At 38.9% G+C, this 11,714-nt stretch overlaps 1 protein-coding gene across 1 annotated transcript in view; it reads left to right on the forward strand.

Annotated features, from left to right (window-relative positions):
- The window catches only part of LOC132155014 (F-box/LRR-repeat protein 7), a 33,650-nt gene extending 27,898 nt beyond the window's left edge, over positions 1 to 5,752 (forward strand). The window contains exon 4 of the mRNA XM_059563779.1: positions 4,689 to 5,752. Within this exon, the coding sequence (XP_059419762.1) occupies positions 4,689 to 5,425 (737 nt within the window). The 3' untranslated portion in view covers positions 5,426 to 5,752. The remainder of the gene's footprint in view (positions 1 to 4,688) is intronic.
- Positions 5,753 to 11,714: the final 5,962 nt, after the last annotated feature.

The raw sequence follows: 11,714 nt of genomic DNA on the forward strand, positions 1-11,714 counted from the left end.
CGACTACACCACATTATGTGCAAGAAGCTGCAAAAGACACGGCGCCAGTGGAATGCAAAAAACATTGTGACATTCATTTTATGGAAATATAATGGACAATATATTGCATCACCAAAAATTGAATGTACATATATTGTGTGATAAGTCGATATATTGATTATTACGACAGGCCTAGTATAAACTAATGTATAACATACTGGAGTCTGTACTAACACAGTTATAATTAATTTGACATTCTCAATAAAACATGTCAGTAATGTAGCTGTGTTGGTCTACAAACTCTCTGAAAACACAGAAGGATTTTTATTCAGCTGTATAAATGACTTCCTGACTCTGAGCCAAACAGCCTGTGCTTCACCTGCTTTGTTGTCGAGCACAGGAGACAGTTGGGTCTTTTTTTTTTCTCACAAAGATTATTCTGAAATATCTAGGACTTCCCCTTGGAAAAGCTGGAAAATGTATTATAGGTCTGGCATTTTATCTGTGCTCTATACTTCCCCAACGAAAAATGAGAACCAGGACCTCTGACTTTAAGGTGCTTAGGGAAAATCTGCTACCCCAATTTAGAGATTCAATAATCAACTGTGTTTTGTATAAATTGAATAGCTATAAAGTCAGACTATTTCAAGTGTATTAAAAAAGTACCTTTTATATTAATATTTGTCCATTTGTCCAGTATATATATTATAGCATATTTATATAGTTTTATCTGTTCATGTTTTTAATGACTTTACCTGGCAACTTTTATCTGTATTTTTTAGAACCATTATATTTCACAGAGGACCATATAGAAGTTTACAATTTAGGATTTAGTGAATGAGTTTTTCAGTAAATAATACTCATTCTACTCATGTCCTCAAGTCTCTTCCCTGGTGTTTTATTTCCAACTTCCTGTGCTGCACTTCCTGTTCAAGCACGTTGTTTTTTATGTGTGAGTGCAGGGGTCCGGAGGGGTCCCTCTGCTGTTTGACTGGAGCACTGAATTCTCAATGTCCTCCTAAAGGAGAAGTGGGGATCCCATCCCCCACTCCTCCTGATATAACTCATTTCAGATGTCTCTCCAAGGTTTAAATCAAACCCTCGCCTGCCATTTTCATGTTCTTTAGATATTCTGAAATAACCTTCAGCTTTAGTTCTACTTTAAAGCCTTTTGTTTGTCTGATGATGGTGTTTCATAAGTTAAATCAGATGACAGAGGTGAAGACCAGACAGCAGAGTGGATACATTTCTCAGATGGCGTGTTTTACATCAAGGCTTTCTTCTGTGATTTCTGTAAAAACACATTTGGTGTTTCTTTTCATGTGCATCTGACAACATGAAAATGTCTTCAGTCTTTTGGGAATAAAATCATCACATGCACATGGTTCTGAAGAAATGTTTTTGAATTTTTCTTTTTCGTAATGGTCAAAACTGTCCCTATAATTTATCTTCAAAGATGTAGTTTAAAGCTGAAATGTGTAATTTTTGTTAAAATACTTTCTCCTATGCCAGCTTAACATGCAGAGACAAAAAAAATGTGGACCATTGACACTCCTAATTGAGATTGTAGATAGTGTCAATGGTCTATTTCAGAGATAGGTGGTGGTAATGCACATATAAGTCTATCATCCACTGTAAAGCAAGAAGAAGAAAACGCCTCAAGCACAGACTGTGTTTACCAGCAAAAGGTAAAGATGCAAACATGTAGGACAAGTAGAAAATATATCCGTATCTACCCTGATTATTAGCCTACTCTTGAGAGAGAACTGATTTGGTTTTTGAGAGACTGAGACGCGCAACGCGGCTGTTTGATTGGTGAGCGCGCTGTGCTTATTCCATTCATTCGTATCATACCGTAGCGTAAGATTTAAATCATTGACTTTTAAATATATTCAAATAATATAATGTGTACGATGTATTATTATAGGTAAAATTAACCTTGCAAAGCTCTGATTTCTGAGAGATGCACAGAGAGGCAACAGCAATGCAGTGTTTGATTTGCGCTCTTTTCATTCGTTTACATTCACTCACTTCACACTCCTGACTTTAGAGGTCTGTGTATAATATTGCGCTGATCCCGACTCTACTGTTATCTAGCAAACACCGGACTGTGCCAGCTTCAGCCGAGTACTCAGACAGAATTATCCGAGCCATTCCGAATAAGGTATTCAGCTTCAGGCACAACCCTAATATACATATTTTATTTTTACATGCAACATAGATAAGGTCATAGACAGTAACAGCTCCACACAATATTATAATCCTAAAATTCACATCGTACTTGCAAACTCTTTTTATGCATTAGGTCTATGGTTAATGCATGCTCGAGTAGTTGATTGTTTCCGACAGCGCTCGACTAGTCTATGCAAGCCCTAGTACAGTATGACAAAGATTTTGCTGTATTTATGTGCGCATGCCCAGTAGAGCCAAATGTGCTTGCATAGCAACATGATACTTCCTGTTTCCTTTTCCACCCATCCTACAAAGGCCGTCTCGTTTAATTCTGGATTGAGGACACTCCAGAGGATGCAGCCTTCAAAATGAGACACAGCGAGTGTTTCTGTTTTTTTTTTATTGTCTGTTGGTGTTATATCTTTCACTTGTAAATATAGCTGGATAAAACAAAAACTGTGTCCGTTATCATTTCAGGTTGCAATGAAACAAAATGTGATTATTTTAAAAATGGGTGATTATTTTTTATACCCACTGTAATTTTCTAATGCTAGAAGCACATTAAATTGCACGCTTTAAATACAAAGGTTTGGTTAAATGTTTCAAATCAGGTTCTGAATTTTACATACTGTGTATGTGTTATTTTATTTATTTTTTTTGTAGTATGTAGTTTGCAAACGCTTCCTCAAAAAACTGGATTTACTTCACCAATATTCAGAATCAGAATGAGCTTTATTGCCAGGTATGTTCACACATACAAGGAATTTGTTTTCGTGACAGAAGCTCTGCAGTGCAACATAACAGCGACAGAACAAAAAACACAATAGGAATAAAAAATACAAAAAAAAATACAAATAGGTGGGTAAGGAATGACAATATACAAATTGACAATGTATGGCAGGTATATTACAGTGAGCATTTATGTATGTACATGTATATTATGTGCAAAAAATTTAAGTGTACGCTAAGTATGTATGTTAGAAAAATAAGTGTAGTGTATATAAATATAAATAGCGTGGTGTGTTCCACAGTTATTATCAGCTGTTCATAAGATGGATTGCCTGAGGGAAGAAACTGTTCCTGTGTCTGGTCGTTCTGGTGTTCAGAGCTCTGTAGCGTCGACCAGATGGCAACAGTTCAAAGAGGGAGTGTGCTGGATGTGAGGGGTCCAGAGTGGTTTTGCCAGCCCTTTTGCTCACTCTGGATAAGTACAGTTCTTGAATAGATGGGAGAGTTGAACCGATGATTCGCTCAGCAGTCCGGACTACCCTCTGTAGTCTTCTGAGGTCAGATTTAGAAGCTGAGCTGAACCAGACAGTTACTGAAGTGCAGAGGATGGATTCGATGATGGTGGAGTAGAACTGTTTCAGCAGCACCTGTGGCAGGTTAAACTTCGAAGGAAGTACAACCTCTGCTGGGCCTTTTTCACAATGGAGTCAATGTGAATGTCCAACTTCAGGTCCTGAGAGATAGTGGTGCCCAGGAACCTGAATGACTCCACTGCAGTCACAGTGCTGTTCATGATGGTGAGTGGGGGAAGTGCAGGGAGATTTCTCCTGAAGTCCACGATCATCTCCACTGTTTTGAGCGCGTTAAGCTCCAGGTTGTTGAGAGTGCACCAGACAGCCAGCTCTTTAACCTCCTGCCTGTAAGCAGACTCGTCACCGTCCTGATTGAGGCCGATGAGTGTGGTGTCATCTGCAAACTTCAGGAGCTTGACAGAAGTTTAGATGTGCAATCGTTAGTGTACAGGGAGAAGAGCAGTGGGGAGAGAACACAGCCCTGTGGAGCTCCGGGGCTGATTTTACGGGTGCTGTATGTGTATTTTCCCAGCCTCACTAGCTGCTGCCTGTCTGTCAGGAAGCTGTTGATCCACTGACAGATGGAGGTGGGCACGGATCGTGTTAAAGGCCGAGCTGAAGTCCACAAACAGGATCCTCACATAAGTCCCCGGTCTGTCTAGGTGTTGCAGAACATAATGCAGTCCGATGTTTACTGCATCGTCCACAGACCTGTTTGCTCTGTAGGCAAACTGAAGAGGATCTAGCAAGGGTCCAGTGATGTCTTTCAGGTGGGCCAGCACCAGTTTTTCAAATGACTTCATGACTATAGACGTTAGAGCCACAGGCCTGTAGTCGTTTAGTCCTGTAATTTTGGATTTCTTTGGGATGGGGATAATGGTGGAGCGTTTGAAGCATGAAGGGACTTCGCACAGTTCCAGCGATCTGTTGAAGATCTGTGTGAAGATGACAACCAACAACGGAGATGCATCATATAAAACATTTAATGGACACTTCCCTAAAGGGACTGTTTATTAACAAGGTGACAGCACCAACTACTGGCTTGGCATACGTAATGCAGCATTTTTGGCAGTTTTCGCAGATATGTGTAAACACGGATCGTTTTGAAAACGTTGTCGTGTATACATGAAACTTTTTTTAAACGCAAGGGAAAATGTTTTTGACTACATCATTGTCGTGTAAACATAACCTTATTCTGTTAATATTCTTCTATAATTCTGTTTTTGTTCTCTGCAGGGTGCTCTAAGGTGACCTGCATCAGTTTGACACGGGACGTGTCCGTCAAACTCTCCCCTCTTCATGGGCAGCAAATCTCTATCCGCTATCTTGACATGACTGACTGTTTTGCTTTGGAAGACGAAGGCCTGCACACCATTGCTGCCCACTGCACTCAGCTCACCCACCTCTACCTGCGGCGCTGCGTGCGCCTGACTGACGAGGGCCTGCGCTTCTTAGTCATCTACTGCCCATCCGTGCGGGAGCTCAGCGTCAGCGACTGCCGCTTCATCAGTGACTTTGGCCTGCGGGAGATCGCTAAACTAGAGGGCCGTCTGCGCTACCTCAGCATAGCGCACTGCGGCCGCATCACAGATGTAGGCATGCGCTACATAGCTAAATACTGCAACAGACTGCGTTACCTGAACGCTCGTGGCTGCGAGGGACTGACAGACCACGGCATTGAGCACCTTGCCAAGAACTGCCTCAAGCTCAAGTCCCTTGACATTGGGAAGTGCCCGTTGGTGTCAGACGCCGGCCTGGAGCAGCTTGCACTAAACTCGTTCAATCTGAAGAGACTGAGTCTGAAGTCGTGCGAGAGCATTACGGGTCGTGGGCTGCAGGTAGTGGCGGCAAACTGCTTCGACCTTCAGCTGCTGAATGTACAGGACTGTGACGTGCCACTGGAGGCGCTGCTCTTTGTCAAACGTCATTGTAAACGCTGCGTCATTGAACACACCAATCCAGCCTTTTTCTGAGAGCTGCACTCATTGGATTGTGTGGACGGATTTGAGACTATAATCTCATTTGACCCGGACCGGTGACGTCTCTGCTAGACAACACAGCAGAGATCTGCACTGCTGCACCTCTGTATTTAATTTGTATGGTTGGGAGAAATCTTAACTTTTTTTTAACCCATTTATTTATATTTTTATTCACCTATGTATTTTTGATTACTCATCTTGTCTATGTCAGATTGTATGCCGTGTAACATGTAAATTTCATCATGAATGCAAATTATTGATGCATAGAGGATTACATGATGTGACGTTATCCAGAAATTAAACTAGACACATTTTTCAGGAGGACGGCAGCCCACATTTCAGTTTTTTTATTGTTTACATTTGATATCTCTGTTATGAATTTGTTTCATCATGTAAGCCTTGTAATTGCTTGGTTTCTACCTTGGTTTCATTGCCCAGGAATAATACCAAACAGTGCCCTTTTGCTGTGACGTTCACCTTTGTAATTGTCAATAAGGCTTTTTCAGGTGTTTAACAAATGGAAGACCACAGTGGAATAAAGAGGTCTAAGCCATATTAAACTGAATCATGATGTCTGTTTTTATGTAGCTAACCTGCATTAGCCAGGTTCAGGAATGAGAAAACAGAGCAAAATATGCAATTCATAGTTTTCAAGTGACGTCATACCCTCACAGGAACGCCCACCTGGAGGCCAAAATGAGGCTTTCCTCCACTGACCACAAGTTATTATTATGAGGTTTGCATTAAAGGGATAGTTCACCCAATAATCAAAATTATGAAATTAATAACTCACCCTCGTGTCGTTCCAAACCAGTGAGACCTCTGTTTATCTTTGGAACACAGTTTAAGACATTTTAGATTTAGTCCGAGAGCTCTCAGTCCCTCCATTGAAACTGTGTGTACGGTATACTGTCCACAGTGGCAGACTGGGACAGTAAATCAGGCCGGGAATTTGACTCCACCCCAGGCCACCTCTGCTGCTGCAGTCACCACCACCCAATTCATGTGTCCACCAGACTGCTAAACTCTTTGGCTCTTTTAGTTGTTTGAATTGGGTTATACTTAAAAAATAAATAAAAATCCTTAGACTGTGGACGGGCAAAATAATCAAATGAAGTATCAAGAAGTATCAAGCCATTCACTGTCTCTATCATCTTTCCTTTAATCCCCCTCTCTCTCACTCTGCACATTGAGTTTCTCTGCAATATGAAATAATCACTTTCAATAATCTATATTAATTATGCAGCCATCAATTGTATGTCCCAATGATCACAGTCCTACTACTGATGACATTATAAATCATAAAAGCACATATTTTTCTAAGAGTATAGTCAGCATGTTTACAGTCGTGGCCAAAAATTTTGAGAATTACATAAATATTAGTTTTCAAAAAGTTAATTTATTATTATTATTTTTTTTAAATAGATTTTATCTATTGTAAGTCGCTTTGAATGAAAGCGTCCATCTGCCAAATGATTATGTAAATATTATTTTCACAGTTCGTTTTTTTTTTAGAGTCACGGTTTCGGTACCGTTGTATTTGCTATGTATATGGAAAAACTATACTTTCAAAAAATATACATATATATATATATATATATATATATATATATATATATATATATATATATATATATATATATATATATATATTATTAAGAATATTCTCACTACAAGCAACAGCACAAATAAATACAATAGAGTAAAGATACAAATAAAATAAACTGACTTTCAGGTTTTTTTTAGGTAGGTCTTGCATTAGTTTTTAGGCATGGGCGGATCTACAGGGGGGCAAGGGGGGGCAGGTGCCCCCCCACTCTAGAGCCTTGCCCCCCCAGCTGCCCCCCTAACTTTAATGATCCAAAAACTGTACTTACAAAAACAACCCACCACTATGTCCAATACATTTACCAAAAGTGAACAATTTAATTTTTAATTTTAAATGTATTATTCGCCCTTACCCCCTGCCCCTCAAATACTTAGTTACGTCCCTGATTCAAACGTGCAGAGCGGCGTTCGCTCAGTCTGGCTCATACACACAGCGAGTCTGCTTCGGTGCGGTGGCCCTGCAACCAGAGACTGAACTGCCCCGGACAGATCCTCTGAAGGTGAAGTGAGTTTCCCCAGGTGTAGTTTAAACACACGTTTAACTTAAAGTTACATTTGTAATGAATGTATTGTATGCTAAAGACGATTCAGCATCAGCAAAAACATCGAGTCTATTGCGTTAGGCAAAATCAGCGGTCAAATCGCTCCCTCGTGATTTGTAAGAGCACTCTTCTCTTTGATTAGCCTGATTTTGATTTTAGTAAAGACAAGAACAGCTTAATAAAAAATATAAAATATTGAGGGGCAGCGCTAGGGCTGGGCTAATGGGGCTTAAGCCCCGAAAGTTTTTTAGTAAAGCCCCGAATATTTTGTTAAATTGTCTTTCTCACAGAGCAAAACAATTCATCAGAAAAACAAATGTGAATAAGATTACAGCGGCCGCGATTAACTAATCATGAACAGTGCATATTACATTTTTATTTATATTTTCCCCTTTGCATTAAAGGTACTTTTGACGTGCTTTTGCAACGTTGAGCATTGTAGCCAATCACAGACATGTCTGTTGATCACATCGGCCAATCAGAGGCGTTTAAATGAGTCGCTGTGCTGAAGATGTGTTTTGCGCGAGTTCACCGAGTTCACGTTCAAAAACCTGTCATTATTATTGGCAATAAACTTAAGATGCAGATAAGAGATTCACTTGATATTATTATTGATGCTGCTCTGATGCACTACATTACGCAACGCTCTGTTTGTTAGGAAGACTAAAAGTTCAGCGGTCTAGCTCATCAATGTCAAAATTATTAAATAAGTTAACAAATGCCTGGTAAAATGTAAGTAGATAATTTAATATTTGACTGTTTTACAATAGAAAAGTTCAACTTTTTTTATTTATTTATTAAATTTTGCCTTTTTGAATTGAAAATATGCTATAATTTCCTTGATTCATTTATGTAAATTACAAATAAAATATTAGTTGCAAATAGTTACAATTATTTCACTAATACAACAAGCCTTTCTTTTTCTTTATTCCCTTAAATCGCTTTAATAATTAATTAATTACTTTAAATAAAAATACCCAATTTTAGTTTGGGCTGTTATGTTACAACACACAATACAGTGCCAGTTAGGAGATCGATCATTTGATTAGCTAAGCCTAAGCAGTCCTATTAAATCCAATTCCTCTCAGATATCACAGCAATGAAACCAGGTTACAACTGGGGAAATAACAAATACAATAGAATTAAGTAGTCTAAACATAACTGGTGTGTGTGTTGTGAATTAAAAAACGTTGTAGTGTGTAAGGGCATGATTAAACAATAACTACTGTAGTTTAAAAGTGTTTTTGTGTTTTTTTTTTAAAGCAATTCATATATAGGGATTCCATGTACCCCTGCCACCCTGCCAAGACCTCTTGCCACCCCTTTGCCCCCCCATGCAAAATTTTCTAGATCCGCCACTGTTTTTAGGTACAGAAATTTAATAAAGTAATCAAATGTAAAACATTGCATTTTGGACTATAAATTAAAGATTATTCTTTATTAAAGTAAAAAAAGCTTTTTAATCAAGAGCAGTGAGTGATTTCTTTGTTGTTGCTGTTCGGTTAATATAAAGACTGTCACTTTAAGAGAATGCACTGATCCAGTGTTCGTATTAGTATTGAACAAGAGTGAATGATTTGTACTTTTTTTTTTTTCATCGCTGTTGTAATGTCTGGGAATCCAGAATGCGCTTCCATAAGCAGAAACATATATTAACTGAACCCTGTTTGTTTTACGTGTTATTTATAGTAAACCATATTACAGATGCTTTGTCAGATTTAAGTTGAACAGCGGTCCCAGCGCGTGCCGAACCGTGTGTGGTGAACTGAACGGTTCAGTTTTTTCAGTGAACCATAGTAAATATAAATGTAATTCTGACCGACCTGGTCCCTTACTGGCGAACATGGCTGGGATTTTACAGAAATTTGCTGCGTCTGTGGCCAGGGCTTTTCTCCTTTTTATACTTTCCCTCTCTGCTTCTCCTTTGCGTTTACGCTCCATTTTTTGCGCGATTTTCTAAGATAAAGCCTGCCTCTGGGTATTGCCAATTAGGCAGTGCTTCGCTGATGTTTGGTCATGTGGTGGTGTCATTTTCACTCAGCAATCACCTGATTCGTAGATTCATAAGTCCGTCAATTAATTCGCAGTTGCATACCAGCCTATTGCACGTCAGCCTGATCAACTGCACAGTCAGTGTCAGTCGGCAGTGTAAAGCTGTAATCGGGCCTTAAAAAGCCCGACAGGTTTCAGCCCGAACCCGACAAGTACATTTTGATTGACAGCTTTTTAAAAGCCCGAACCCGTTTACAGCCCGACATTATTCAAATGTGCGCACACACACGCTCTTTTCCTTGTGTCAAGAATGAGTAATTTATACATGTTTTAACAATTTATTCATAACTAACGTAGACTAGACCACTTGGAGGTTGGAATAAAGAAATAAAATAAGTGACATCGTAACATCTCAGCACTCTAAATAGAAATAGCTAGGCTCATTTAGCCTGACCAACGCACCAATAAAAACGAGTCTTTTTTAACAAATCAAATTAAGAAAAATTTTAAATTAAGATGGGTATTTGGCAATAACGAAATTAAGATAAAGGCTCTGTCGGATTTGCTTCGCCACTAGTAGATGATATTTAATAAAAGAATAATGCCAACATTAGCGTAAATACTCTGTCCACAATATGCATTTAAGGGTCAATGAATATTTAGTTATTATTTAAAAAACCTTTACTCACAGAGATAAAGCTAGGCCTACATGTTTTTACTGATGGAGGAAAATGATTGAATCCACTGTAGATGTCTTCAGCTCGTTCCTGCGCTCACTGATGGTGCGTTATTCACTCATTATTCTCATTATAAACATGGTCAAAACTTTTCCACACCTCAGACTTTGCTTTAGTTGCTAGTGCAACCAAAACGTAATCGTCAGAGGCAAGCCTCCGTTACACCTACTCAGCATCCATTTTCACATCTTTCTCGCGCTAATCGAAACACATCACATGACCGCTCGTTTACCTAAGATGATATAAATTAAACCCGAACCCGTCGGGTTCGGGCAAAGATCTTCAGCTGTAGCCGGCAGGCCAGAATGACCGTCAGGCCACCGGGAAATGTCCCGATGCTCCCGATGGCCTTTCCGCCCCTGCATTTCTCACTAGCGAGGAGACAGCGCTGTTTAGAGACGCAAACAGGTAACGTTAGCCTAATTCACACAAGCTCTCTTTCTCTCTCTCTTTTTCTTTCTCTCTTTCTCTGTGTGTGTGTGTGTGTGTCTCTGTCTCTCTCGCTCTCTTTCTAATAACTTAATAACTGCATTAGAGTGCTATCAACGGCTCAAGCCTCCGTTACCAGCTTTAAAATAACGTTTTGGAACTAACCAAAGAGGCATTTGATAAGATGCGGAAGAAATAATCTTACCCACAACAGCGATATAAGTACAAAAACTGGATGAATACCTATATATATAGGTTGTGATTTTGTGAGGTGTTTTAAATGTGCTGTAAAACGGGAACATTTTGGGGACATCCTGGGGCAGGACTAACTCCAGTCTGAAACTGCCGTCTGTAGTTCTGCAGAACTAACTTCTCTGTAATATAATAATTAACATAAAAAACTATTGAAAAAAACTGATATGTTGTTATAGTGAAAAAAGTACTCATATTGTGAAATTATGATTATATCGCTCACAACAACAAACTTAATGTGATTGATAATAATCATAATTGATAATAATTGACCTATATTATGCTCATGACCATGTCTTTATTTTCTGACAATTGAAATTTTTCATTTTGTTGCAATATTTTTATATGCAAAAGCAACGTTCACACTAACACTAGCTTAAATAGCAACTTTGTATGGATTAATAAATAAAAACAAAGATTTTTAAGTTATGTCCTCTATTATTCAGTAACCTTTTGCCGTGGTATCTGTTCAGTATTGGTAAATAGTTATTTTAGTCAACACCATTACACATATCACTTAATAGTTTTCTATTGTCTGCTGAAGTCTGTTCCTTACACATGAAAAGACATAGGTATCAAACGATGACACATGCCTTTTTATGGATATGCATGTAATGTATTCTACATGTGTAATACGTGATGACGTACAGCTTACGTCATCACGTATTACACATGTAGAATACGTTTTTTGAAGATGCTCTCAAGCGGCTTGCGGTCACTTTC

This window comes from Carassius carassius, chromosome 12 (genome assembly GCF_963082965.1).
Source record: "Carassius carassius chromosome 12, fCarCar2.1, whole genome shotgun sequence".
NCBI classification, from domain to species: domain Eukaryota; kingdom Metazoa; phylum Chordata; class Actinopteri; order Cypriniformes; family Cyprinidae; genus Carassius; species Carassius carassius.